Raw genomic sequence first — 27,102 nt, forward strand, 5'->3', positions numbered from 1 at the left:
TGGGAGATGCAATAAAGTCATGGGCTACTCCATCCAAGCCCAAGTCTGCTCCCAAAGCTCAAACTCAGAAGCCCCCAAAACCCAAGAGGAACACCAGAAGTATACCTGCTGAAGAGAAGACCAAGGCCCCAGTGCCTCAAGCTGAAGAAGATGAAGATGATTCACTTGTTATGAGAAACTTGAAGCCCAAGATTCCTGACCATAATGATGCTCATCCAGTAGCTGAAGACATGCACATCAGGAAAGATGCTGGACTGAGATTGTGGAGACAGTCTGATCCTTATGCTGTAAGGAGAAGGACTGCAGTTGATTACAGGTTCCATACAAAAGAACAGCAAGACTTTTATGAGACAATTCTGCTTGACAAGAAGCCAATTGTGTGTGACATGAGATGGATCAACTAGGAATACATCAAGGAAAATGAAGATCACTGTCCAGGAGTATATGACAGCTTCAAAGCATGTGGAGTTGATCAATTTGTTGCCCAGAAGCTCACCAAGTGGAATGATGAGCTTATCATGCAGTTTTACTCCACAGCTCACTTCTATCCAGATGGGAGGATAGTTTGGATGTCAGAAGGTACTAGGTACCAATCCTGTCGGGGATATACCCGGCATTATGACCCGGCCGGAAGTATGACCCGGCCGGATTTGGCGCTTCACCGTGACCCGCCGGAGAACTGGCGACTCACGGGTCTGGCGGCTCACTGTTAGACGACTCACGAGCCTGACGATTCACGGATGACCCCGACGGCGGGTCAGACAGAAGACTAGACCCAAGGCCCAGAAGGCCGGCTCACGTTTATGATGGGCCGGCTTAAGAAGAAAGGGACGACGAATATTTCCTCTACGAGGAAGCAAGACCCGGACTTGTAATTAACTTGTAAGAGAAGATAGACTAGTCATAGTCCTACTAGGACTCCACATGTAACCCGCCCCTCTAACTTATATAAGGAGGGGCAGGGCACCCCAAAGAGGGACAAGCAACAAGAAACAATCTCTAAGGCTAGACACAAAGAGCCGGCTTACCGGCGACTCTCTCATGAGCATAATGAGACCTAGCCTCAAACAGCATGTAGGGCTATTACCGGATGATGTTTCCCGGGGCCCGAAGCTGTCTAAACCCTTGTCTTGTGCGTTGAACCGCCCTGCGTCTCTCATCCCAATCAACCCCTCTCAAGCTACCACATAGATGCGCTGGCCTCGCGACTAAGTCCTGACACTAAGGACATCTGCCGTGACAATTCCACGACAGTTGGCGCCCACCGTGGGGCTTGCGCACGGTGGTGTTGAGTTCTTGAAGGGATTTCTCTAAAAGGATTGAGAAGTTTGCAATTTTCCGGATGAAAAAGAAGTCGGCGCAGAAGACAACATCATCAACAAACAGTCAAAGCGACGTATACACGATTTAAAAATCAAAGGAGAAATTAGGGTCGTGTTTATGCGTCGGCGCACACCACCAGATGATCCGTCGGGGCTGGATTAATTTCCGTTGTCGTTGAGGGTCGAAATCTTGCATCTGAAATCAATCAATACGACGTGCAACTTGCGGAGACCGAAAGACTTTGACGGTTCTGTCGTCCGTGTCCAAACCCAACTCGGAGCATCACTATTGCATGGCGTGGCACCCTAGGCTTGCTGCCAACTTTTTAAAAGGACCAAGTGCTACTAGTACAAGTTGGATCTCAGAAACAATCATCTGGGCGCTCGCATCAAGTCCTAAGGCGTATCAGTGTACACTGTTGCTGCTACTTCCACGAGCATGGAGCAAAGATCGAAGGAAAGGTACTACTTCAAGTAGTAGTGCACGTGGTCAAATCAGTCATTGTCACTACTTTTTCTAGCCTGAAGCCCGAGTCAAATCCAAAGAGCCCCCAAGCGCTTCCACTAGTACTGTAAAAAAGGATAGTACTGTTTGAGTACTAGTAGATCGGGAAAAGAACAAGGAAATTATTGGATTGGCTGGCTACAATTGCATGAACGCGTAAAAAAAATCCACAATTCGGAGAAGGACTTGGCCATCGCTCGCGAGCGTCTCTGTTGCCACTGGCCGCAGACTGGACCGACACATTACCTTGTCAGCCATTACCCACACGGCCTCCCACGCAGGCGTCTCCCCCGCCCTGCCCCTCCTTAGTCCGCGCGAATAAGGTGTTATTTCTCCTATGCATTTTTCTTAATATACTTTAATTGCTATGAGCACAACTACTCTGCTCTACGGTATTTTCATATGCAGGAGAATCATTCATACAAAGTGGTGTTATGCCACGGAGGCACGTTCGGCGGTACCACGCGGCTTCACGGACTGGCGTGTCATGATCCGGATTACATCAATGCGCCGGCTGACTTGCCCGTCCGCACCGCCTTACAACGCCGCGGACGACTTGCCCGTCCGCCCTCGCGGCCGGTTCACGCGTCCGCGTCGGCTTACAACGCGGAGGACAACTTGCTCGTCCGCACCGGCTCACAAACACCGTGGCCGGTTTATCTGTCTGCTCCCACGGCCGATTCACCCGTGAAAGGTTCCAGTTTCACTTAGTGATCATCAACTTCATGGTGGATTATTTTCGGCCTAAACACATCAGGTGATATCCGTCTAAAATATATTTTTAGTACATATTATTTTTGTCAAAGAATAGTTTATGTTTGCCTTGGTCTGCAATATTGCTTATACAGGGCAATTATTTATGACAAAAAGTGATATTATACTGCGGAGATGGAGGCACGCCAACATCTTTTGGCACAGGTGGTCTTCGTTATTCAACGGACCCTCGCACCGGCTTACAACGCCGTGGCCGTCTCTCGCGACCGCGCCGGCTTACCACGCCGTGGCCGTCTCTCGCGACCACGCCAGCTTACAACAAGGAGGACAACTCACCCGTCCGCACCGGTTTACAACGCCACGGCCGACTCATCTGTCTGTGCCGCCTCTGATGTTACGATCGTCTTTACCGTCCGTCTCTCGCGGCCTGATCTACATCAACACACCAGGCCGCACTTGGCTGGATGAGTTGTTTATTGATTATGAGCAAGTAACTACTTGGGAAGCCCGGTTTTCTTCCAACAAACTGGAGGCAAATTATCATATATTATCAGCCATCGTCTGCACTGGATGGTTCAATGGGCAGGTGCACGAGTCGCCGTCACTACAGTTTGGTTAAACTTCAAACAGCCAGTTGGAAGGAACCATTGGCCGAGTTGCTGACACGGCTCATACGGGATCATTTATAACCCGCCGCAGTCACCTTAACCTTCTGTGGATACACATCGTGTTATCAACACCAATGATATACACCTTATGCTATGGTCAATATGGAGAATCTCAAAGCCAACTCCTCGAGTCGTCTTGAGACTCGGGGGCTACAATGATATGACTCGGCATCATTGGTCGATTTCAATGCATTCAAAAACTCCGGGTCATTGGAGGGAAAAATAACCCGGTCCCGGAGGCTACCGCCATATTGGTTAAAAGTTTAAAGGCCGTCAGAAAATTTCCGGCTTAGAAAGAAGGATTCCGATTTCGATCCGGCTCAAGAGACTTGACATCTCCCACAAAGCACTGAAGCTCTTAATATCCGGTTTAGAATCCGGGTCAAGGGAAATTTATCTGCCACAGGGTTTTGGAGCTCTCAAATCCGGTTCAAAATCCGGTTCAAGGTAAATTTGTTTATCACAAAACTTGGAAACTCTCAATATCCAGTTTAAGAATTTCCGGTTCAAAAAGAATTTATCTCTCGCAAAGTTCGAGTTCTCAGGGAAAATTAAAGGGACCAAAAAGAGTCTTTACAAGGCACAACTCAAATATAGGTACCCTGCTTTAATGACCATTGGGAGCTGATCGTATTCGAATTTAGCTTAACCCTTTTGGTGTGACCCTGATCGTATTCGAATCAGAGTCGTTAAATATTCTCAAGGTCATTTGGGGGCTTCCTGTTCAAACATAGGTCGTATTCGAACCAAAGAGAACATAGCTGTCGATACCCTCTTGATCGGCACACTGCCGAGCTCATTGGGGAGTTTCTTGGTCATATTTGAACCATAGCTCAACCCCCTTTGGGAACCGACGTGGATCGTATTCGAATCAGCGTCGTTAAACAACTCTCAAGGTCATTTGGGGGCTTCCTGTTCAAACATAGGTCGTATTCGAACCAAAGAGAACATAGCTGTCGGTACCCTCTTGATCGGCAACGCCAAAGCCACTGGGGGCTATATGATCGTATTCGAATCTTAGCTTAACCCCTTTGGGACGGTTTTCTGATCGTATTCGAATCAGAAGCCTCAAAATTTTTGAAGTCTCTTTTTGCAAATAATTTTTGGGATTTTATTTGAAGCTCTTTTGAACACATCTAAAGTGTATATGAGTGGTTTCTATTTAAACCCGGCTTGATTTTCGATGATAAGTCGCCGGCTTATGACAATCATCATCTATGTGGAAGCGTTGGCTTCTAAGGATTGGGTTATCACACTTACTGCACCGGTCACATAAACCGGAAGTGAAAATTCAATATCACAGGTATAATATTATTGTTATAATTATGTTTCAAAGTTATGATTCATAACAGGCTTATCTGTGACTCCTTGTTACACATCAATGGTTATATGTGAGATATTATGACCCGCCCGGCGGTAAACCGCCAAGGGATCTTGTGATTTAATTATGAGCAGGATAAGACTACATTTGGGTGGTTACCCGCCCTGGTTTTTCACGTTAAGTCGCCAGGGCATATGTTGTTTAAACTCTACAGGATTTACAGAGCTATGACTTACATAAATGATTAAATTTAAGCCCATCATCAAAGATTGAAATTGGTGTCTCAAAAGGGTTATCAATTCTTGATTTTCTCAAAGGCTATAAGCCGCCGGGTTGTACAAATTCCGGCTTACAATGGAGGCGTATTAAATTGCCATCGGCCAAGAGTCGTCGGGTATTTAAACTCTGGATTTACTTATCAACATATGAGGTATTCAAAGTCGCTTTGGCGCAATGGCTATTATTTTATCAATGGATATGATTTATTATACAATGGAAAGAATAGTCCCGAGTCGCTGCAGGCTTACGACCCGGCACTTGGGGGCTACATTATTCCAATTGATATTACATCAAATATGCAAGTCCCATGTCACTGCCAGCATGCACCATGGCACTTGGGGGCTAATGCAAAGTCATTTTTTGCTCAACTTATTGAAGACCCGACTCATCACATTCTAAATGAGCCGGCCCTTAGGGGCTACCAATTGCTCCTATCGAAAATTCAAGGTACACAAGCCTTAATCCATTATATTGAAAGATCCACTATTCAGTTAGTAGAGTACAAAGCTCTTAACCTTGTGGACGTGGGTTCAAGCTCCATGGTGGAGATTACATCATATACTGTTATTATCAATGAATCATATACAAAGTCCCAGCTCGGTAATATCTTACTGACCCGGCCCTTGGGGGCTACACGTTGCTGGTCAAATTTACATGATCATATTTACAAAGTCCCTGCTCATTATTGCATAATGACCCGGCACTTGGGGGCTACGCTGGTTGAAGTTTATATGAGCATAAGGCAATTACAAGTTCCAGGTTGCTGCAAGCATGACAACCCGGCACTTGGGGTCTACATAATATGGAGTATTCAGTTGTTACTAGTGACTGAGATGAACAATATGGATTTCTTCAAAGTGGCAGCATTTATATTTAAGCAAGTCTTAAGCCATCACTTTGTTCTACTCAAGATTTGGGGGCTACAGACCCTGTGTCTACAATTTGTCAAGTCAGAGCATTGAAGGCCAATTCAAATGGATTCTTTATTTACAAGAGCCAATATCAGCAAATGGGTTATGAAGCTGGCCTATTGACCCGGATATTCTAGGAGAAAATGTCAAGGACTCGAGGATGATCAGGTGCCGGTTTACAAGAATATTTAACCCGGAGCACAACCTTGTCAAAATTGTTCTTGTGTTTATGTTGCAGGATTAGTTTAACATGGATAAATCCAAATTAAACTGGGGGCTAATGTCGGGGATATACCCGGCATTATGACCCGGCCGGAAGTATGACCCGGCCGGATTTGGCGCTTCACCGTGACCCGCCGGAGAACTGGCGACTCACGGGTCTGGCGGCTCACTGTTAGACGACTCACGAGCCTGACGATTCATGGATGACCCCGACGGCGGGTCAGACAGAAGACTAGACCCAAGGCCCAGAAGGCCGGCTCACGTTTATGATGGGCCGGCTTAAGAAGAAAGGGACGACGAATATTTCCTCTACGAGGAAGCAAGACCCAGACTTGTAATTAACTTGTAAGAGAAGATAGACTAGTCCTAGTCCTACTAGGACTCCACATGTAACCCGCCCCTCTAACTTATATAAGGAGGGGCAGGGCACCCCAAAGAGGGACAAGCAACAAGAAACAATCTCTAAGGCTAGACACAAAGAGCCGGCTTACCGGCGACTCTCTCATGAGCATAATGAGACCTAGCCTCAAACAGCATGTAGGGCTATTACCGGATGATGTTTCCCGGGGCCCGAAGCTGTCTAAACCCTTGTCTTGTGCGTTGAACCGCCCTGCGTCTCTCATCCCAATCAACCCCTCTCAAGCTACCACATAGATGCGCTGGCCTCGCGACTAAGTCCTGACACTAAGGACATCTGCCGTGACAATTCCACGACAAATCCACTGTTGAAGAATGGGCTTAGCTGATCAATGTCCCAGAAGAGCATGAGGATGACTTGGATGTTTATGCCAAGAAGAAGAAAGACCACAACTCCATGGCAAACATGTACAAGGAGATCCCATATGATGCTTTGGAGACACATAAGCTTGGATCTGTACACTATCTGTTGTCTGGTCTGCCTACCATCAACTGGATCCTAAGGCACACAATGCTACCCAAGTCAGGTGATCACAAGATGATCAGAGGGCATTCAATCAACAAACTTCATATTTTTGATGTCCCTCAGAAGTTCAAAGTTATGAGTTTGATTGTAGAAACAATCAAGAGGATAGCAGCTGACCAGAAGAGAAGCTGTGGGTATGCTCCACACATTCAGGAGCTCATCAACTCAAAGATGGGCACAGGAACTTATCTGTTGGATAAGGAGCATCTACCCTTATATCCTGACTTTGAAGACAACACTGTAGTGATGAATGAGGAGGAACCATCATCTGTTCAAGCACAGGAGAAGAGAGCTAAAGCAAAGGCGGAGAAAGCTGCAAAGATGCCAAGTGCTGAAGAGGCATCTCAAGTTTTCCTGAAGAGCAAGCAAGATCAGCTGGCATATCTTATCCAATCAACTTTGAGGATTGAGAAGGGCTTGGCCACCCTGACTTAGAATCAGGAGAGCTTGGAGAGGATCATTGAACAAAAATTCTATGATCTTGATCTGAAGGTAACTGAGATGTAGACAGCAGTTGAGCAGCTTCAGGAGGAAGCAGAAGAGAAGAAGGGGAAGGCTATCACAGATGCATTTCAGCGAGTGCCAAGGAGTCAGAGGTCTACTGCAGTGCCAGTGAGAGATTCTAGAGCCACCACATCAGCACCAGCAACTACAGCTCCAGTGCCACCTCCAGCAACCACTCCACCAGCTCCAGCTACATCCACAGATGCCTTCGTCCTTGGAGTTCTCTCTACACCACCTCCCAAAGACCGAGCCTGAGAGACGCATAGCACTATGCATTTTCGATCTTTTTGGTAACTTGTTGCCAAAGGGGGAGAAAAATGTATAGATCATAGGCTTCGAGAGAGAGTGTTGCATTTTATCTCTCTTGCTTTTGGTTGAACTTTTTGTGTGCTTGCTTAAATACTTTATGTGCTTGTGTGAGATACTTGTATGATCATGTGTTTGATCATATGCTACCTTAATGCTTGTTGGATGATACTCTCTTTTATATCTCATATATGATCATTCACTTGCTTGGTGATGAGTGGATGCTTTTAATTTCTATCATTTTGAGCGCTCCACCAAGATGTATGTGACATGGAAGAGTAACCCATGATCCTAATCGATTGTGCATTCGCATTCAAAAGCAAATCTTAAATAATGCACAAATTTAGGGGGAGCTCTTGCTTATCACATACTTCTCAAAGCGATGATGTATTTCAATCTTATGATCATTTGTCAAAGCTTTGATCTATATGTTGTCATCAATTACCAAAAAGGGGGAGATTGAAAGTGCAACTATCCCTGGGTGGTTTTGGTAATTCCTAACAACATATAGCTCATTGAGCTAATGCTATTTTAAGATAAATATTTCAGGAAAGCTCAATGATTGGCATGGCATGGATTAGGAAAGTGGACCCCTCAAAATGCTAAGGACAAAAGATTGGCTCAAGCTCAAAGCACAAGACTCTACATTTTACTTTTAGTGATTCAAGATCACATTGAGTCCATAGGAAAATCCAATACTATTAAGAGGGGGTGAGGTGTTGCTTAATGGGTTTCTTGCTCAAAATGCTTAGTGATATGCTCCAAAAACCCTCAACTACTTTCTCATATCCACATATGTCCCAAACCAAAAGTCAAACTCGGCCCCACCGAAATCTTCTATCCGGCACCACCGAGTTCACTTGACATAGCCACTGCCACAAACCCTAGTCACTTCGGTCTCACCGATAGGGATCTCGGTCTCACCAAGATGGGATTGCAACCTCTCTGTTTCCCTTCGTAACGTTTCGGTCCAACCGAGATGAGCGATCGGTCCCACCGAGATTGCAATGCAAACTCTCTTTTTCCCCTTCGTAACGTTTCGGTCTAACCGAGATGAGCGAATCGGTCCCACCGAGTTTGCCTGACCAACTCTCTGTTTGTCTATTACCAAAATCGGTCCCACCGAGTTTGTGTAATCGGTCTTACCGAGATTACGTTATGCCCTAACCCTAACGACATCGGTCCCACCAAGTTGACATGTCGGTCCCACCGAAAATCCTAACGTTCACATTTTGAACTAAATCGGTCTGACCGAGTTCTCTAATTCGGTCCCACCGAGTTTGGTGATTTGTGTGTAACGGTTAGTTTTTGTGTGGAGGCTATATATACCCCTCCACCCACTCTTCATTCGTAGAGAGAGCCATCAGAACTTGCCTACACTTCCAACATATATTTTCTGAGAGAGAACCACCTACACTTGTGTTGAGGTCAAGATATTCCATTCCAACCACATAAATCTTGATCTCTAGCCTTCCCCAAGTTGCTTTCCACTCAAATCATCTTTCCACCAAATCCAATCCTATGAGAGAGAGTTGAGTGTTGGGGAGACTATGATTTGAAGCACAAGAGCAAGGAGTTCATCATCAACACACCATCTATTACCTTTTGGAGAGTGGTGTCTCCTAGATTGGCTAGGTGTCACTTGGGAGCCTCCATCAAGATTGTGGAGTTGAACCAAGGAGTTTGTACGGGCAAGGAGATCGCCTACTTCGTGAAGATCTACCATAGTGAGGAAAGTCCTTCGTGGGCGATGGCCATGGTGGGATAGACAAGGTTGCTTCTTCGTGGACCCTTCGTGGGTGGAGCCCTCCGTGGACTCGCGCAACCGTTACCCTTCGTGGGTTGAAGTCTCTATCAACATGGATGTACGATAGCACCATCTATCGGAACCACGCCAAAAATCTCTGTGTCTACATTGCATTTGCTCCCTCCAAACTCCTCCCTTTACCTTCATATGCAATTATTTTACATTCCGCTGCTATACTCTTAGAATTGCATGTGTAGGTTGATTACTTGATTTGTGCTAAGTTGCTAAAATCTGCCAAGACTTAAAATTGGGAAAATGCTAGATTTTTATTTGGTCAAGCAGTCTAATCACCCCCCCCCCTCTAGACATACTTTCAATCCTACTTAAAGCCAGGTTGTAAAAATAAAAGTACATTAACCTTGTATCCTTCTTATCTACAACTCCGATCATAACTCATCACTGGTATGTCACTTTCCTTTCCTTCTGTAGTCATATGCATTAGGCCAACTCTATCTGATCCCCTAAAAATAGAGGAGTAAAACGGTGGAGTAAACCTTATGGAGTATTTTTACTCTACTAACTTTTGGTCGTTTCTAGCCGATCCCTTAAATTTAGCAAGTAAAAGTAACTTTGGTTCATACATTTCATCAGGCACTGCTACTTGTGAGCTGTGTTGGGATTTTCCCCAAAGAGGAGAGGCGATGCAGTATAGTAGAGATAAGTATTTCCCTCAGTGAGAACCAAGGTTTATTGAACCAATAGGAGAATCACGCAAAACCTCGTGAACAGCACTTGCACACACAAAAGCAAATACTTGCACCCAACGCGGGCAAGAGAGTTATCAATCCCCTTGGACTCGTTAATTGCAAGGATCAAATCTCATAGTGGTAGATAGATAAATTGCAAAACAAAATAAGAGAAATAAAATTGCAGCAAAGGTATTTTAAATTTTTATATATGATTAAAGTAGACTCGGGGGCCATAGTTTTCACTTGAGGATTTGAATCACTTAAAGATAGAGAAATAAAAAATTTAATCAAATATATCACCCTGCCAGCAGCAGATGAGGGAGATCTATCTGATGGGAAATCATCTGGGAAAGAGCTTTTGATTTTTCCGGATGTTCCTCTTGAGTAGAATTTGCCATTTCTTTAGAGTGTCTAGTATCAACCACCGAATCAGCCTAATACCAGACTAAATGCATGGATTAACCAAGTCTTCCTGTGGTTATTATCTCACAACAAACTCATGATAGACATTATATAGGAAAAAAGGAAGATCGGTAAACCATTAGATTTTGTATTTTTTGTTGAGCATAAAACCATAATACATCTTTTGTTTGAATGTGTGGTTGCAAAAAAAGTCTAGGATTTACTTTCAATCTTTTTTGGAGAAACCTTAGGCACATATTTCCTATCCAATGCCAGATACTGGCCTGCTAATAAAAACCATCCAGATCTTAATCTGTATGTACATGTGCTATCTGGTGCATTTGGAAGACTATAAATACTCACATTTTTTACAAAAACAGGCCAACACCACCTAACATGACGACCATCCAAAGAGAACAAGAGCGAGGTCTTCAGGAATGCCTATTAAGATGGAAACGACGTCTGTGGACGCCATCGTCACCGGCGCCGACCCCTTCAACCCCAAAGATTTCGCCCAGACCCACATCCGACCTCCCCATTGAACCTTGGGTAATGGTTCGGACAAGCCAACAACCACCACCACTAGGGATGAAAACCGAGCGGAAACGGACGGAACTGAGTGCTACCACATTTGTTTTCATATTTTTTTTGCAGAAGTGGCAATGAATACAGAAACCCCGGAAATGAATACGGAAACAGATACTACCGGAAACGGACACGGAGCGAATACAAAGCGGACAAGGAAATAGAAGTGAGCTTTGACCGGAACTTAAAACCCCCTTTAATCATATGGAAATACACACAAAAACAAACAAATATAATGAGTTGTTAACATGGCTACAAAATAATATCATTATGTTAGCAACTTAGTGTAGTATTGTAATAGTACTGAACAATTATGTATAGAGTCAAGCTGAGTACATGTGTGGTAGTAGAAGTTATGTCTTAGATTCATTCTACTAATTGTGTCATTGTGTGTTGTTTGATGGTTGGGCCACAAAGGAGACATAGGTCTATAGTAAAACGGAAATTTCATATTCACGGAAACGGAAAGTTTCGTTTCCATGTCTGTTCCACCGGAAAACACCGTTCCGTTTCTGTTTTCCTTTCCGCATAAAAAATTCCATTTCCACTTCCGTTTTGCAAATTTCCCTTTTCGTTTTCATATTTCCTCTCTGTTTTCATTTTTCCTTCAGAAAAACGGAAAGTTTCCACTCCATTTTCATCCCTAACCACCATCGCTACCACTCGGAGTGGACGCGCCCCAGTGTTGAGGACTGACAATGCCTCGAAGGAGGTGAAGGACGCCCTCGAGCCCCATCATATCATCAATACGATCATTGGAGAAACAAAGCTTTCATCCAGAGTCTTATTCCTCTCCACCTCAACAAACCCCGGGTAAGGGGGCTAGCCACTTTGAACCTGTGAGCCTCCGAACCAAAACACGACTTCGTCTGTATCCTTCAGTGATGGACACTAAACCGAGTAGAAGGGCAGTGGGCCACACATCACCATGGAGAACTGCCCAAGTCGATGTCGACACAACTCGAGCCAGAACGAGTGTGCAACACTAGCGCTCCTGCCGCACAAGCAGCACCATCGCGGACCAGCAACAAACTACGCAACTCATCGCCCGCGTCAGCCGAGTGAGCCATGCCTCGCTCCACCGGAGCACCTCGCACGGACCTAGACCAGTCCACGCAACACCACCACCCAACAACATGCCCCGGTGCCGCCACCACCACTACGCGTGCTTGCACTCTGCCGCCCGCACCACGACACACCTCTGCACCTTCCGCAACAGCCTGCTATGTGCGTGTATATATATGAGCATCTGCGTCTCTACTGTGTTAAAAAAAAGTACACATCCATCCATGATAAAAAAAGTGAGAAGAGGTTTTGACTGACGAAGAGAAGAGGGAAGCGGCGGAGATAGACGAGTCGTGCACGAAAAAGGGGAGAAAGAAAGGGAAGCACATGGAGCAGGGGGGCACGTGGTTGGAGACCGAAGCGTCCGACCACGCCGGGCGCCGGATCGGCCGAGCGGATGAATCAGATGGTTCTCCAGTTGCCTGGAGCCCACGGGAAGCCGCCGCGTGCGCTGCGCCCCGGACACGTGGAAGGCGGGCGACGCCGCCCGCTGCATGGCTGCATCTCCAGCCGGGGACAGAGGGGGGTCCCTCGCTGACCTCTTCTCCCCCGAGCAAACTTCCCATCTCGTCTCTTCTCCCGTGGCGGCGGCGGCGGGCGCCACAGTTGAGTTACCCATTTCACCTCTCTCCCTCTCCCTCGCCCTGCGCCATCTCTATCTTGGGACGCCGGCGTCCTGAGACTGAGCTTGAGGGCGCGGGCGTCGGTGGGGGTGACTTCGACGGCAAGCCGGAGCGGTTCCTGCGGCGGTGCCGCGAGTTCCTTACCGTCGTGGTCGCAGTGCGCTCCCCGGAACTGTCTGCCAGGTTCTTCCTCGGTGAACTTCGCTTTCTTGATGTGCTCTGTTTTTCCTGCTCCGAATGTCATACTCTGCACCTCATTTCGATATCATTTCTTCTGGACCGAAACCTCATATCATATTCATATACATAGGTGCCTGTTAATGACTAATTCACTGCAATTTGGCGCAAAGCCACCTATAACATTCATTCGTTCAGCAAATCAGGACAGCAATTGGGCAGTCAGAATCAGTTTATAAGTTTCTGTCCTCGTGCATTTTTCAGATAACAGATTCTGAGAACAGAGTGTCCGATCAAGTTGAATTTTCTTTCAGGGATCAGTGCACGTGGGATGAACCGATGACATCGAATGAATCCTCTAGTTTCCAGGGGTTTTACAGGAACCTCCACACCCCGGCGGTGCTTATCGGAGCTGGGTTCGTGCTCGTCGCGCTGCTCATCTCGCTCTGGCTCATACTGCAGCACCTTAGATCGTACAGAAACCCTTCGGTGAGTGCGGCGGGTTCATGTCGCAGTATCCCCTCTTTCTGCTGGTGGACCAAATGTCTCCAGTGTAGCCATTATTTATAGCTTGCCGTTGTTCTGATTGAACAAATTTATCTTGCTGAGAGTTCTGCAGGAGCAGAAATGGATCATAGCTGTCCTGTTTATGGTGCCTGTATACGCATCTGAATCTGTAAGTTTGAGCCCAAACTTGTTGGATTTGGTTGAATAACTCTAGGGATACAATGCACCCACCAGTAGATATGTAAAAGCGAGCAAAATGTGAATACTGGAATGCTGAATGTGCTATGGAATTGCTGGCTTTAGAAAAAAACAGCTTCTCTCATTTTCATATCAAAATGTTAGAAGTGTTAAAAAAGATCAGTTATATAATAGAATCATGAACTTGTAAGAAAAACCACCTTATCATGGTTGCTTTGAGCATTTGATTTTTGCCTGCCTGAAGATTCTATCCCATTTTTATATTGAACTGTTGACCTGTATGGTTATCCCATTTTTGATATTTGATTTCTTTTCCCCAGATAATATCGCTGTGGCATTCGGAATTCTCCTTGGCCTGTGATATATTGCGGAATTGTTATGAAGCATTTGCTTTGTATGCCTTTGGACGATACTTGGTTGCATGCCTGGGTAATCTTATTTTCTTCTATATGACCACAGGAATGGACCCAAGTAATATGTGAGAAATCATTGTAAATTTGCCATAATTAATAGCAGTAAATTGCATGGACATTGCATCCTATTTTCATATTTATACATGTTCGCAGTGTTATGGAGCAAATTTTGGCTAATTAAATATATTCAGAAATTAACTCCAGCACCTCTCTGATTCTGTTGTCTAAATTCATGATACCTTACTGTATTAAGAATTATGGAAATTGAAAGCTTAACTCTTTCAGGGGGAGAACGGCAGGTTGTTGGCCTGCTTGAAAAAGAAAGAATGGAAGAGCTAAGTGAACAGTTGCTTGAGAGTCAAGAGAAGGCAAAATATCGTAATCGAAGTAGACTGGGCGACTTCTTTTGCGATCCTAATGCACTGGGGGAGAGCTTATACACGATTATAAAATTCGGCCTTGTGCAATATGTAAGTAGTACATTTTAGAATGTTCTCACCTGAAACTGGTCAATCACGACGTGGATGATATATCCTTCCTCAACACGATTTCAGATGATTCTAAAGACACTCTGTGCTTTCTTGGCATTCGTCTTGGAGCTTTTTGGAGCATATGGAGATGGTGAATTCAAGTGGAACTATGGGTAACTATCTCATATCTTTCTTTCTCTTTTTGTTATTTAAAATGGTGAGATATCTGAATTTGCAAAATGGGAGAGGAGGTCAGCTGATAGGTGCAGTGTACTTTTACACATTAGAGAAGCTTGGAACTTAGAAGTTTTAAAAGATTACCTTCAAAAGTTAGGGAAAGAACATTAGCAGTCACTATTATGAAAATCCGAGTACTTCCACTATGCATTTAACTACAGTGACTCGTATTATTCACTAAAAGCATGTCATGCTCTAATACGCAGATACCCTTACATCGCTCTTGTCATTAATTTCAGCCAGACATGGGCACTGTACTGTCTGGTGAAATTTTACAACGCAACACATGAAAGGCTACAGGCAATAAGGCCACTAGCCAAGTTCATAAGTTTCAAGGCCATTGTATTCGCCACTTGGTGGCAGGGAATCGGAATCACAATCATCTGCCATACGGGGCTCCTGCCGAAGGAGGGCAAGGTGCAAAATGGGATTCAAGACTTTCTGATTTGTATCGAGGTAAATAGGCAAATCTTATGAATTTGATTGAGAGCCATCCTTGGTCTTCTGTTGCTGCAGTAAAGCGAAATTGCTTTCTCTTAGATGGCTATCGCGGCCATCGCACATGCTTTTGTCTTCGGGGTGGAGCCGTACCAGCATATCCCGGTCCATGACCGTGAGCACGAGGAGGTGACCCGTGAGGAGAGTAAAATGGAGGTGACGGTGGATGTCCACGACGAAAGCGATGCGGTGCCGGCCACTGTGGAGCAGAAAGAGACAAATGTCAAGACTCCAGGAACAAGCATCAGAGAGAGCGTTGAGGACGTCGTTCTGGGCGGTGGCCACCATGTAAAGTGCCCGCGACACGCATTGAAATTTCGAGGTTGAAGAACCTGAATCCTTGGTTTTCTGACAGATTACTTGCTTCTTCTTCGGTAGGTCGTCAAGGATGTGGCCCTGACCATCTCACAGGCGATGGAGCCCGTGGAGAAAGGCGTCGGGAAGATCCAGGAGACCTTTCATCACGTGTCGCTGAAGCCAGGGGACAAGAAGGAACCCGACGTCGAGGTGGAGGAGCATGTCACCGAGAATGTGGTGGACAACGGTGAGGCTGTTGCGGTCGATGCGGAGGTGGAAGTTGAAACAAGGGTGAAGGACAAGAGCGATGGTGGCGAATCTACGGAGAGGTTGAAATCGAAAGAATAGGAGATGATAATAAGAGGAGTGCAAGAGGAACTGGTCCTTGAGAACACAGTACGCTTCCGCAATTCGAAAAAGGAAACTGAGTAAAACGATGATGAATATGGGCACCATGATACCAAGTGTTATCCTGAAAATCAAGAACCAACTAGTGGTTGGATGGTTAGGAATTTTCATAACTAACTAGGTGTTGGATGGGTAGGAGGGCGGTTGTACCCCGGGCTCACACAGGGATCAAGCCTCGTGTCGATATTGTTGCCAAAAGCCCGAAACGGATCTGAGTGTTGAAGCCATGAAGCTGTGTGGCTGGCTCAAGCCCCATCTGGGATGCTACGTGTCTTTGGTCTCTGCTTTCCCTGCACAAGTACAACAAGTTCCTTTGATCATATATTCTCTCCTTTGGAGGCAATGTTGTAATGTAGTGAGTTATTTACCCAAAACCACCACACTTGAGGCTAGGGTAACAGCTTGGTACCAGATTTGAGCCAGGTCACAAAGAACCACCAGTTCTGAGCCTAATGGAGCACTGATGCTGGAATTTGGTCGCGAAAACAGCAAAACCGACAGGTGGGTCCCGCCTGTCGGGCCGACGTGGCAAAGACTAATCCAAGTCAATGTTTGACCTGCTGAGGTGGACGGGGGACCCATCAGTCAGCCAATCATCCTCTTATACTCCTTTTATCTTCTTCTTCCTCCTCTGTTACTCTGCCCTGCGGCGGCTGATTCGGAGCGGAGGCAAGCATGCGGGCGCGTTGGCGGGAGATGGCCTTCGAGAGGAAAGGGAGGCGCGGAAGGGCCCGCCGGCAGCGGCCGCGCCGGCAGTAAGATGCTAGGGTGTCCAGCAGCGTTGACGGCGGCGAGCTGCGCGGTGGCGGATCTCGGGCTTGCATGAGCGCCGAGTTATAGCTTGCAAGCGAGCGAGCTAAGCAGCTAGATGGCGTCGCTGGAGCTCCATGGTCCCAATACAGTGCTAAGGCACAATTAATTCGTGCTCAAACAACGATGGCGGAGAGGCACGAGGGCTGTAGCTCTCCGGCATGGCGGAGGAATTAGTTACAGAACGAATTCGACAACGGGAGAAAGGGGCGAAAGGAGAGGAGCTCATGGCAATTCAGATGAGCAGGCCGGCGAGGTCAGGGGTGCTCTGAAGGTGTTGAATTCGAGGGCGACGGCCGGCGGCTCCGAGGTTGAAGACGCGGTCGATTCGGTCGTTCTGCGGCGTCTTCGCTCGTATTTGTCGTCAAGGATGACCAGAGTGAGGAGGCAAAGCTCGAGGACACCGTGTCTCGGCGAAACTATGGTGGTGGCCACGCTAGTGCGGAGCGGCATCGACGGCCAGCTCTCGGACGGCAGCGGGGAGGGGGCTGGAGGATGGGAGCGAGCTCCACACGAAGGGAGAGGGGGAGGAGGCTTGAGCAAGGGCTCGGATGCCATGGCCATGGACCTCCCAGTTCGCATGGTCGCGGCTCGACCGCTCACAAGCTGCTCGACGCAATGCTTCATAGAAATAGAGATGGGATGAAGATGACCATGTAGTCAATGACAGGCGGGGCCCGCATCTCATCTGCCACCTCAGTTGGTCAAAGTTTTTTTGTGCTTGGCCTTTGCCACGTCGGCCCGACAGGCAGGACCCACCTGTCGGTTTTGCTGTTTTCGCGACCAAATTCCAGCATCAGTGCTCCGTGTTACGCATTAGACTTGGTTCTTTGTGACCTGGCTCATATCTGGTACCAAACTGTTACCCTAACTTCAAGTGTGGTGGTTTTGGGTAAATAACTCTAATGTAGTAGTAGTATCAATTATCAAATTAACCCGTTCTTTTTCAGAGGATTATTTATTATACAACACTAAAATGGTTTTCCGTGTTGAAGAAAAGGAAATGCAGCCGAAGAGAAGCCTGTCTTCCACCTACGGAACCAGAAAACAACACCCATCATATCACATCACTTGCGTGCAAATGCCACAAACCAAACTTGGGAGCCCATGCAAGAAAGGCACAAGGAAACCTAGGAGCCCATGCCACCCAAGCCGGGACGGCGGCGGGTGCGGGTCGATCGGCGGCCGTGAGTGGAACACCGGCCGACTACGCTACACCCTACACGCATAGGGCCTCGCTCGCAAGTCACTGATCCGAACCACCCACAAGCAATGCTTGTCTTACTCCGATCACGAAGCAAGCAACTCTAGTAGACTAGCACTCTACCGACAAGGAAAGAAAGAAGAAGATTACCGACGAAATCTCCCTTCCTTTCTCTTACTTCCCAGCCTGGCTCACTCCACCCGCTGCCACCTTAAAGAAACCAACCAATGCAGATTATCCATCGAGCTCGAGCAAGCACCCATCCATCCGTCTAAAACCCCTGATCCGAAGACAAAAGATACTATCAGAGTAACCATGGGGCTGTGCGCGTCGATGCTGCGACGGAGGGCCAAGCAGCGGCACCCGGAGCCGAGGCGCGGCACGCCGACGGCGCTGTTCGTCGTCAGAGGCGAGGGCGACCGCCGGCCGGAGCCTCTGGTGCTCCGTGTGCAGGACTCCGGCCGACCGCAGCTCCAGAAACCACCTGCCAACGTGGCATCCAGGAGGCACGAGAGATGCAGCCGGCAGCAAGGCGCGGACGCGCCGGACAGGATGGTCGTCTCCTGCGCTCAGCCTCCTCGGTTGGGTACTGCCAGAAGCACCGCCGGTGTCGAGCCAGGTGCGACGCCGCCCACGCGCAAGACGGCGACGCCAGCCGGCCGAGGGGCCCCCATGACGCCGGGGCGGTACGGGACGCCGTCGACGGCACCACCAACGACAACGGCGTCGCCGCTCATAGTGCCGGGGACGCCGGCGTCGACGGCGATGACGCCGGGGCGGCCGGTGTGGCAGAGGAGGATACTGATGGGGATGCGGTGCGAGCTGCCGCGGTTCAGCGGCCTCCTGCTCTACGACGAGCACGGCCGGCCGATGCACCTCGCCACCCCGGGCCGAAGGAACCACCGCCAGGTATGCAGGCACAGTAAGCTTATCTGGACAACGTATACAGTACTTGCTTGTGAACAACACGGGGTTCAGATTAATGTACTGCGTTTTGACCTGTTTTCCTCCAGGGGAAGAAGAAGACTGCCAGTGCCAGTGCCAGGACACCTTCCACCACAACCCTCAGGGACCTCCTATAGTTAGTTACTTGGGACCAGTTGACAGAGGCGGAAGGAATACTCTGCTGTAAAACAGCAAACACAAGTCATGTGAATATGTGATATATGAAATGGATTCGTTGTACATGAAAGACATGGACCCTGAAATCGAACGCTTGTTATTGCAATTTTAATGACACGAGGATGGCAAAGTTGACGCGCATGGCAAATCTGTGCTTAGTGTATCTTTTGCCAGAAAATTGCCACGCGTGTCAATTAAACTTGCCATTCTCGTGTCATTAAAATTGCCATCGAAAACGTTTGATTTGCTATGGTCAAATCCCGAACTAAATTTGCCATAAAAAACAATCGATTTGCTATGGTCAAATCCCAAACGTTCGGGGTTTATCATTCCCGAAAGACATTGCTTTACTGACCAAGCTTCTCATGTGATATGGTTAATTATGCCATATCACACTGTTGTAGACCAAGAATTGGTCGTGCAGGCAGGTTAAGGTTAAGTAGTTTAAGCCTCTGCCTCCTGTTTGGCTCTGCTATGAACTGAGCACAGCAACCCAGACAAGAAGCAAAACGAAACTGAAACTGAAACTATGAAGCAGACACCCAAATGCCACACTGCCTGACAGCACACGAAGCACTTTGCAATCAATTAGGAGAGATGGACACTTCTTTGCACATCAACTAATACACAGGCTGAATAAAAAAGAAAAAGGAGAGAGCCCCAACTGAACACTACCCAACAACAACAGGCTATATATGATTTCCCGCATGCTTCCTCCACTAGGCTTCTGTTTCTCTTCAGTCATCTCCAGCACATTCCAGCCATGGAGCCTGTCTAACCCTGAACCCGCGACCGGACCGGCGATAAGCGACGACGACGCCGTTGCACTTCCCCCCACCCCACGGTGTCATGTCATCGGAGCCCGACGGGGAGACCGCCGTCCGCCGCGACTGGCTTCTTCGGCTCCTCCGTCAGATCATCAGTGTCTATACGCGAGCAACGACACAGTTAGCGAGAGCTGGCATGGTCAAGGGTCATCGATCACTTCCCAAATCTCAAGCACTTGTTGTGTTTCACTTCGCCCATGCTCGACGGCGGTACCTGGGGCGCCTTTGTCGCTCGCTCCCTCGCCAGCTTCTCCATCGCGTTCACGAACTTCCGCAGGTGCCGGATGTACTCGGGGTACGTCTCCAGGTTGCAGTGGCCGCCGCCTTTGACCCACAGCGGCTCGTACTTCTCCTTCGCTAGCTCCCATAGGCGCTTGCCATGCGAGAAGTCGACGATGTCGTCCGCCGTGCCCTGACATGTGATTCACCAAGTCCAGATCAAACAAAAACCCAGCTGGGAGTGACCATAAAGCATATCCTAATCTCGAGTCTTGGCACAAAGATAATGAAACTACAAACATTTTGAACTTCAGCTAATTAGACGTTTAAATACAATATTTAAGTCAGCATTTGGAGCAGGCCTCATTGGGGACACCAATAAACGCAGACTGTCCATATGCATCAGGAGTCCAGGACAGCACCAACAAGTTCTTGTGGCGGGAACTATCATATGTTTTCTTTTAATCTATTTTTGTAGTTTCAAAGGCTGAGAAGATAAGCTTCCTTTATGGAAAGGAACAAAATCATAGGAGTTCCATCAGAACACACAAATCAATGAGATAGACTTGCTATGAGAAAAAGATGACTGGACATCAATGCAAAAGGTAAGTGAGTCCCTACTCACATGTATAACCAGCACTGGACATTCGACTTGCTTTATTTTGTCGATGTTCTGCAAACGTTGGCAGTAAGGTGATGATTAGAAGAATAAACGACCGCCATTTCAGAACCAAAGTGAAAAGGCGTATAACCCAGACTTACCTTGAAGATATCAAACCAAAGTGTCACTTTCACTGGATACAAAACGCGTATGCCTGACAGAATGCCGCTGTGAAGGACGACCCCTCTTAGTTTATCCAAACGTGAGGCCAAGTGCAACGTCGGTCCGCTTCCAACTGATTGCCCATACAGGATCAGATCCTCTTGCCCTATCCCATACTCCTTTTTCAAACAGTCATAGACAGCCTCTATGTCGTAGTACGTGTTATACTCCGATGGCTGTCGAAGCGGGAAACAAGATCAAAAAAAGGAGCGTAGTTAGGTTATGTATATTCCACACAAGGAAAAATGTAGCACTCAGCTACCTAATCTAAGTGCATACACATGAACGTGTCTACTATCATTTATTCTGTTATAACTCCAATTGTCTCCCATGTAAGTGTACAACAGTTCACAAAGCTATGTATTGCATATGGAAACAAGCACACATGCTATAGTTCATTATCTGATTGGCCAAAGGAAGGTTTTGAGTAGGGACCGATAACCGATGAGTGTTGGGGCTGTTGGTCCCTTACTTTAGCAACTTTGTCAAAAGGATGACAACCAGAACAAAGGTAACATCATGGACTAGAATAGCAGAAAGCGAGTATGACTTTTGGGGTGTTTGTAGTGCATATGAATGAAAAAGCATGACCAACCATTTGCCGATGCCCTTTTATAGATGAGGCCAACAAAGATAGGAGTGGCTAATAATTATTATTTGCTTTTAAGAAAGGGTGCCCACACACCTATCGAAGAACACAAAGCTGATTATGAGAAAAGGATAGGGAGCGATGCAATCCAATAGTTGTCAGTAATTGATGAAAATGTGGCACTATCATATAGTACAGGAGACATCATGATCACAAAATTGAGAGTTTATGCAGGAATGTGACGTGACAAAAAAGACAGGTTAACTGCAGATTTAAGCAACAGGAGAATCGCGTTCGAGTTCTTATAATTACTTGGGAATTCAGATTCTTACTTTTCCTGTAGAGGCCCCATATCCTGAATAGTCATAGCTGCACAAGAAAACCAAGTAAACAGATTTAGTAGATTCGTCGGAGTAAAATCCCATCAGCAAGATCCACCAGGCAAGAAATCTGCAGTCCCATCAGATTCAGATAGAAACTACTTCCTCCGTAAACTAATATAAGAGTGTTTAGATCACGATCTAAACACTCTTATATTAGTTTACAGAGGGAGTACTTTTCAAATGGTGTAAAATACTCAAAAGTCAAGCCGTAGACATCAGCAAGATCCACCAGACAAGAAATCTCATGAATATGAGATCTGCCAATATCCCATAGAAAACGCAAATTTCAAAGAGCTATTGGAGTGCCCACCAAGGGAGCATGCAGATTATCATCTGCAGTCCTCCAAACACCACAAGGAAACAATATACTAGTACAATACTTAGCACTCTCAAATCTTCGATTCCTTATAAAACACAGCACCAAATGGCCTTACAATGCACCTATGCCACATCCACAGTGACGTCTGAACGTTCATAGTCATTGGCAGATCGATGGCCACTAATAACAAGACTGACTGACTGACATTGCTGAAAGCAACAACAGCAGAATAGCACCCATAGGATAGGAGAAATCGTCAGCATCAGAGCAGAACCTGATGATATGGTACAGACTGGTACTACAATAATTGAAGCCGTTGAAAAACCTGGGATCTTCTCCCCGGATTAATTATAACCCGGGACCTAGTACTAATCAAAGGCAGGCGACTGGCTGTTTGTTTCTACCCCGGAATTGTGACTAGGATAGGATATGGTTGGAGCAGATTATCTCCACGAAGAAGCAAAACCCAAATTGTGTCTGAATCAAACTTTTTTTTTTAAATGGAAGCAGGCTATTCAGCAGAGGAGTGATTCAGCAGATCTTCTGCAGGTCAATCAAAAAATTCCGAACGCCACCTAATCTTATTATTTATTCACGGTTGGCTGCCTAGCAGACGACAAAGACGAAGCTCCGATTAAATCCTCCTCGAACCGAATCAGCATGCGCTGGAGCCATAAAACCACCCCAGACACGGAATATGATGAGGAATACGACCACCAACAGCCTGCCGAATCCAATCGGAAGGAGGCTGTGCAGAGGCAGGAGCTGCCAGATACTATTGACGAACGCAGAAGATGAACCTGAATATCGATTGCGCGGGTGGGAGGTGAGGTGAATGCAGGAGCATGACGCGGCCGTGTGAGGGAAACTAGAGGCTACGGGGGTGGGGGAGATAGAGAGAGAGGGAGAGACGGGGGGAAGGGGTGGCTGACCACATGATGTTGACGCGGAGGTGGGAGCGGAGCTCCATGAAGAGGCCGAGCATCTGGCCGAGGTCGGCGGCGTTGCCGTGGGAGTAGAGCAGCGTGAGGCGCGCTGTGGGGTAGCGCCAGAAGGCGGCGACGACGCGGGTCCCCGCCCTGGTGGGCAGCGCGTGCACGTCGACGTTGGCGTCGGGCAGCACCCCCGTCATCCGCAGCCCGGCCCCGCCCTCCGCCGCCGCCACCTCGTACGTCGCCGGCTCCGGCGGGAAGAAGGCCAGCCGCGCCGCCACCGACGACGTCACGTTCCCCATCCCCTCCTCCGCCTCCGCCCTCCGGCCTCCGCGCCTGGCCCGACCGGCTGGCTATTCCTGGGGGCCTCCGAATTCCGCAACGTGAGAGCCGCTCCGCCCCTCCGCTTATGAGGGACGCGCCCCGCTCCTTTTGGCCGGGCCTCCTCTCTCTCGCTCGCTCGCTTTGCTTTCGGTTTGGTTTGGTTTGGTTGTGTGGCGTGTCGACGGAGGGGAGGGGAGGATGGATGGGAAGGTTGGGTTTGGATGCTGCTGCTGCTTTCTACTAGTCCACTTCCGTTTCGCGTTCGCTTGGACGGGCGCGTGTAAATGCGGGGAGAAATGCGGGTGGGAGACAACGAGAGATCCTATACCCTCCGGCCTGTACGGGAGTCGACGTATACAGAGTATGCTAGAAATACCTTTTTTTTTTGCGAATTGGAAGAAATGCCATGTGTTTCAATGACTGTTTTTTTTTGTGATGGATGTAATTGAATGATTGTATTTGGTTGGAATTATAGAGACATAAATCCCAAGGCCTCTTTGGTTCATAGAAAAATTGTCTACTAGTACAACGCAGTGACGTTTGAACGCTCATAGTCATTGGCAGATAGACGACTTCCCGAACAAGGATACAAGAATGTTTGCCCAACTCTGATGAAGGAGGGGCAATGACGGTGGCGCGCCTTCAGCTCGTCCCGGTGCTTGTAGTCGTCGCTAGGTGGTATACGAACCAAAAAAGAGTTCTGGTGTTTTTTATGCTATCTTGACAGTTGATGAATAGATCGAAGGTTTTCTAAAAAAGGAAACAGAGCGTCAAACATGGGTTTGATCTCTGGTGGGCTTGAAGTACCACGGCCCTAACCATCCACCAACTGGTTGTTTCTCAAATGTGTGTGCGTGTGTGTGTGTATTTTCTAAGGTAAAAAAGAAAAATGATTGTTTCTCAAATGTGTGTGTGTGTGTATTTTCTAAGGTAAAAAAGAAGAATGGTTGTTTCTCAAATGTGTGTGTGTGTGTATTTTCTTTTTTTCTTTATCTTTTTTGCGCGGGGTGTGTGTGTATTTTCTAAGGTATAAAAAAGAAGAAGAAAGAAAACAACCATATATGTTAACTGCATTTTCTCTACTGAACGAGCTACTGACAAGGTACTGTGACGAACATGTTAGGCACATTCCACCCAATAATGAGTTAGCCGCGAGTGTGTTATAGGGCAGCTCCAATGCACGACCCCCAAATCATTCCACTGTGTCCGTTCAAGGGTAAACGGACACAAAACACGGCCCAACGCGTAGGAGCAAACGGACGAACATCTGTTTTTCGTCCGCTTTCGACCCATTCTGGGCCCAACTATGCGCCACGTTTGCATGGAAACGGACACGCGCTGACGGGCGCAACGCGTGCTCATGTCCTCCCCTGGCCCGCACATCGGGAACACAGGCGCCCCTTTTCTCCCCCAGCCGCCCCCAAACCCTACCCCGCCATCGCCGCCGCCGCCATTTTCTCGGCCAGCCCCTGCCCGGCGCATCCCCTCCTCCTCCTGCCGCCCACCCCCACCCCTACCCCCCCTTCGACCTTTGTCTCGGCCGCGTCGTTGTCCTGCCGGGCCGCCGGATTGAGCGCATCTGGCCGCCTCATTTATGCGCATCCGAACGCGGTGGGTTGTGCCTAGCCATGGATTGGCCGGGCACCGGACCGCACAGCCCCGCCAACATCTCTGCGCCACATGCAGGCATGGACTCCGCCTCTAGCCGCTCGGATCTACCTCGCCTTAACGGCGCTGGCAAACATACGCCCGGCCGTCGTCCGGGGTCGGCGCTGGCCCAGCGGCTGGTCAGCTCACCGTTGCCGCTCATAAAGTGCAACGACTACCAGCGGCAAGTCATTCGCCGCGTTTCTACCACGCCGGAACATTCAGGGGTGGGTGTTCATCAAGTGCAAAAAAGATAAGGTATATGCTTGTTTTTCTTCGGTTGTGCTTCCGAATTCAGCGTAATTTCAATAGCTCTTGGCTCACACGCAAAATTGGTATTGGGAAGAAGAATACATCGATCTATTGATTGGGCGAAATATTATAGATGCTCGTGCACTCCTTGTTAGAACCGAGGCTAGAGATGAGACTAGAGAAGAGATTTGGTGGGAAGCAACGTCTACTTCTTTAGAATCAAAGAAGAAAGAAATATACAAGATCGAGAATCCGCGGATCAACAATGAAGGCATCAAAAAGATATTAATCCAATTTATGAGGGCAGTTATGAAAATTGGATTTATTTTAAAATGCCTAAATGTGGTTCTTATTTTCTTTGGTTTTACTATTTTAGTTAAGATTTGGTGAATGTACTAAAAAATGCATGTAGTCGAACAAGATGCGGCCAAAATTCGGCCGTCCGTTGGGCAAGCGGCCGGTGCATCCACAAATCCGGGCGGGACACCGCTCCATTGTCATCCTCAAGCGAACGAAATCCGGACAAAACGCACATCTATTTGGGTCCTGCGTTGGAAATTGCCCTTAAACAAGTTGAAGAAGAAAAAGTAATTTACCGCGAGTGGTAACGTGGTCAAGATTCGGTCAAAAGGAAAACGAAGAGCAGAGCATGGATAGTTCTCTGGGTGTTTGCGTGCGGCGAATGACTAGCCGACTGACGGGAGTGATGGCAGCTGCTGAATGACTGCTCCGCTCTGCTCGAGCCGAGTGACGACTGGTGAGACTGCGTGTGGGCTCAGCCCACTGTCACCCCGGCCCCACGCCAGCTGCCACGCCTCGAGATCCCCTCGCTGATGCCGTCTCCCATGCGCCGGGAAGGGAAGCGCACAAGTTTTTTTTTACTGCAACAGTTCGCCTGTCCTTCCGGGGAAAATATCAGGTGCTACGGGAGCACCTAAGTTTAGGTGCTTCAAGAGCTTCTCAGCCATTGGATCTGAAATCCAACGGTCATGTACAGATACGCTGGATCCGATTTGCAATACCAAATTTCTGGGGGTGTTCTTTGAATAAAAGCGTGAGCTCTCTCCTCGGCCTTCGGATCTCAGATCTAACGGTTGAAAAGCTCCTGGAGCACCTGATCTTAGGTGCTCCCTGCTGCCGTTTGACAGCACTTTCGCGTACGAACTGTGCCAATTTTCATTTTGGTCTCGTGGACACCTCGATGAGTCGGGGATCCAGTTCATGTATTTCATTGTAAGAAGATAGAAGAAGAGAGATGTTGGGTTAAATAGAAAGAACCACGCGAAAACCAGATACAATTGGCACGAAGCCTCGGTCGATTCAGCGATGGAAACTCGAGAATAAAAATGTGCCATTACCATGCCAACACACCAACAGATGCCATCGGAGCGGAGCCTCGCCATACCGTGCCCCCCCCTAGCATCCTCCGTCGAGCAAGCCAGTTTCGACGTGGCCTACCCGTGGAGGGCTATGAAAAGGATCGGTGGGCTAGCAAAGGAGCGCATACGACGCTACAGTGCGACCACTGCCGCAAACACCGTTGCCGCAATGGGAGGAGCTGAAAATGCGCCGCCCTGATT

General features: G+C 47.7%; 3 protein-coding genes across 6 annotated transcripts; 2 read left to right on the forward strand and 1 right to left on the reverse strand.

The window, feature by feature from the left end:
- Positions 1-12,533: 12,533 nt before the first annotated feature.
- Positions 12,534-16,391, forward strand: LOC109749858 (protein LAZ1 homolog 2). Of its 3 annotated transcripts, none has more exons than XM_020308806.4 (9): positions 12,534-13,049; positions 13,358-13,532; positions 13,663-13,719; positions 14,069-14,177; positions 14,447-14,631; positions 14,716-14,804; positions 15,075-15,324; positions 15,409-15,654; positions 15,745-16,391. In XM_020308806.4, exons 1-9 carry the CDS (start codon positions 12,571-12,573, stop codon positions 16,009-16,011), a joined length of 1,857 nt encoding a protein of 618 aa, XP_020164395.2. In that variant the 5' UTR covers positions 12,534-12,570; the 3' UTR covers positions 16,012-16,391. The 3 variants fall into 3 exon arrangements, with proteins under 3 accessions (XP_020164395.2, XP_040248911.2, XP_073358612.1); XM_040392977.3 differs by having other exon boundaries at positions 12,547-13,049; positions 15,108-15,324; XM_073502511.1 differs by having other exon boundaries at positions 12,685-13,060; positions 13,308-13,532.
- Positions 16,392-18,243: 1,852 nt separating this feature from the next.
- On the forward strand, positions 18,244-19,279 carry LOC109749848 (uncharacterized). Its single transcript, XM_020308792.4, has 2 exons — positions 18,244-18,994; positions 19,099-19,279. The coding sequence occupies exons 1-2, from the start codon at positions 18,401-18,403 to the stop codon at positions 19,165-19,167; spliced, it is 663 nt and encodes a 220-aa protein (XP_020164381.1). The 5' UTR covers positions 18,244-18,400; the 3' UTR covers positions 19,168-19,279.
- Positions 19,280-19,754: 475 nt separating this feature from the next.
- LOC109749825 (uncharacterized) lies at positions 19,755-23,880 on the reverse strand. 2 transcript variants are annotated; one of them, XM_020308776.4, is made up of 6 exons: positions 23,300-23,880; positions 21,998-22,034; positions 21,016-21,252; positions 20,879-20,926; positions 20,249-20,446; positions 19,755-20,133 (listed from the first exon to the last, which is right to left on the reverse strand). In XM_020308776.4, the coding sequence occupies exons 1-6, from the start codon at positions 23,599-23,601 to the stop codon at positions 20,119-20,121; spliced, it is 837 nt and encodes a 278-aa protein (XP_020164365.1). In that variant the 5' UTR covers positions 23,602-23,880; the 3' UTR covers positions 19,755-20,118. The 2 variants fall into 2 exon arrangements, with proteins under 2 accessions (XP_020164365.1, XP_020164356.1); XM_020308767.4 differs by having other exon boundaries at positions 19,755-20,446; positions 23,300-23,872.
- Positions 23,881-27,102: the final 3,222 nt, after the last annotated feature.

This window comes from Aegilops tauschii, chromosome 6 (genome assembly GCF_002575655.3).
Source record: "Aegilops tauschii subsp. strangulata cultivar AL8/78 chromosome 6, Aet v6.0, whole genome shotgun sequence".
Classification (NCBI taxonomy): domain Eukaryota; kingdom Viridiplantae; phylum Streptophyta; class Magnoliopsida; order Poales; family Poaceae; genus Aegilops; species Aegilops tauschii.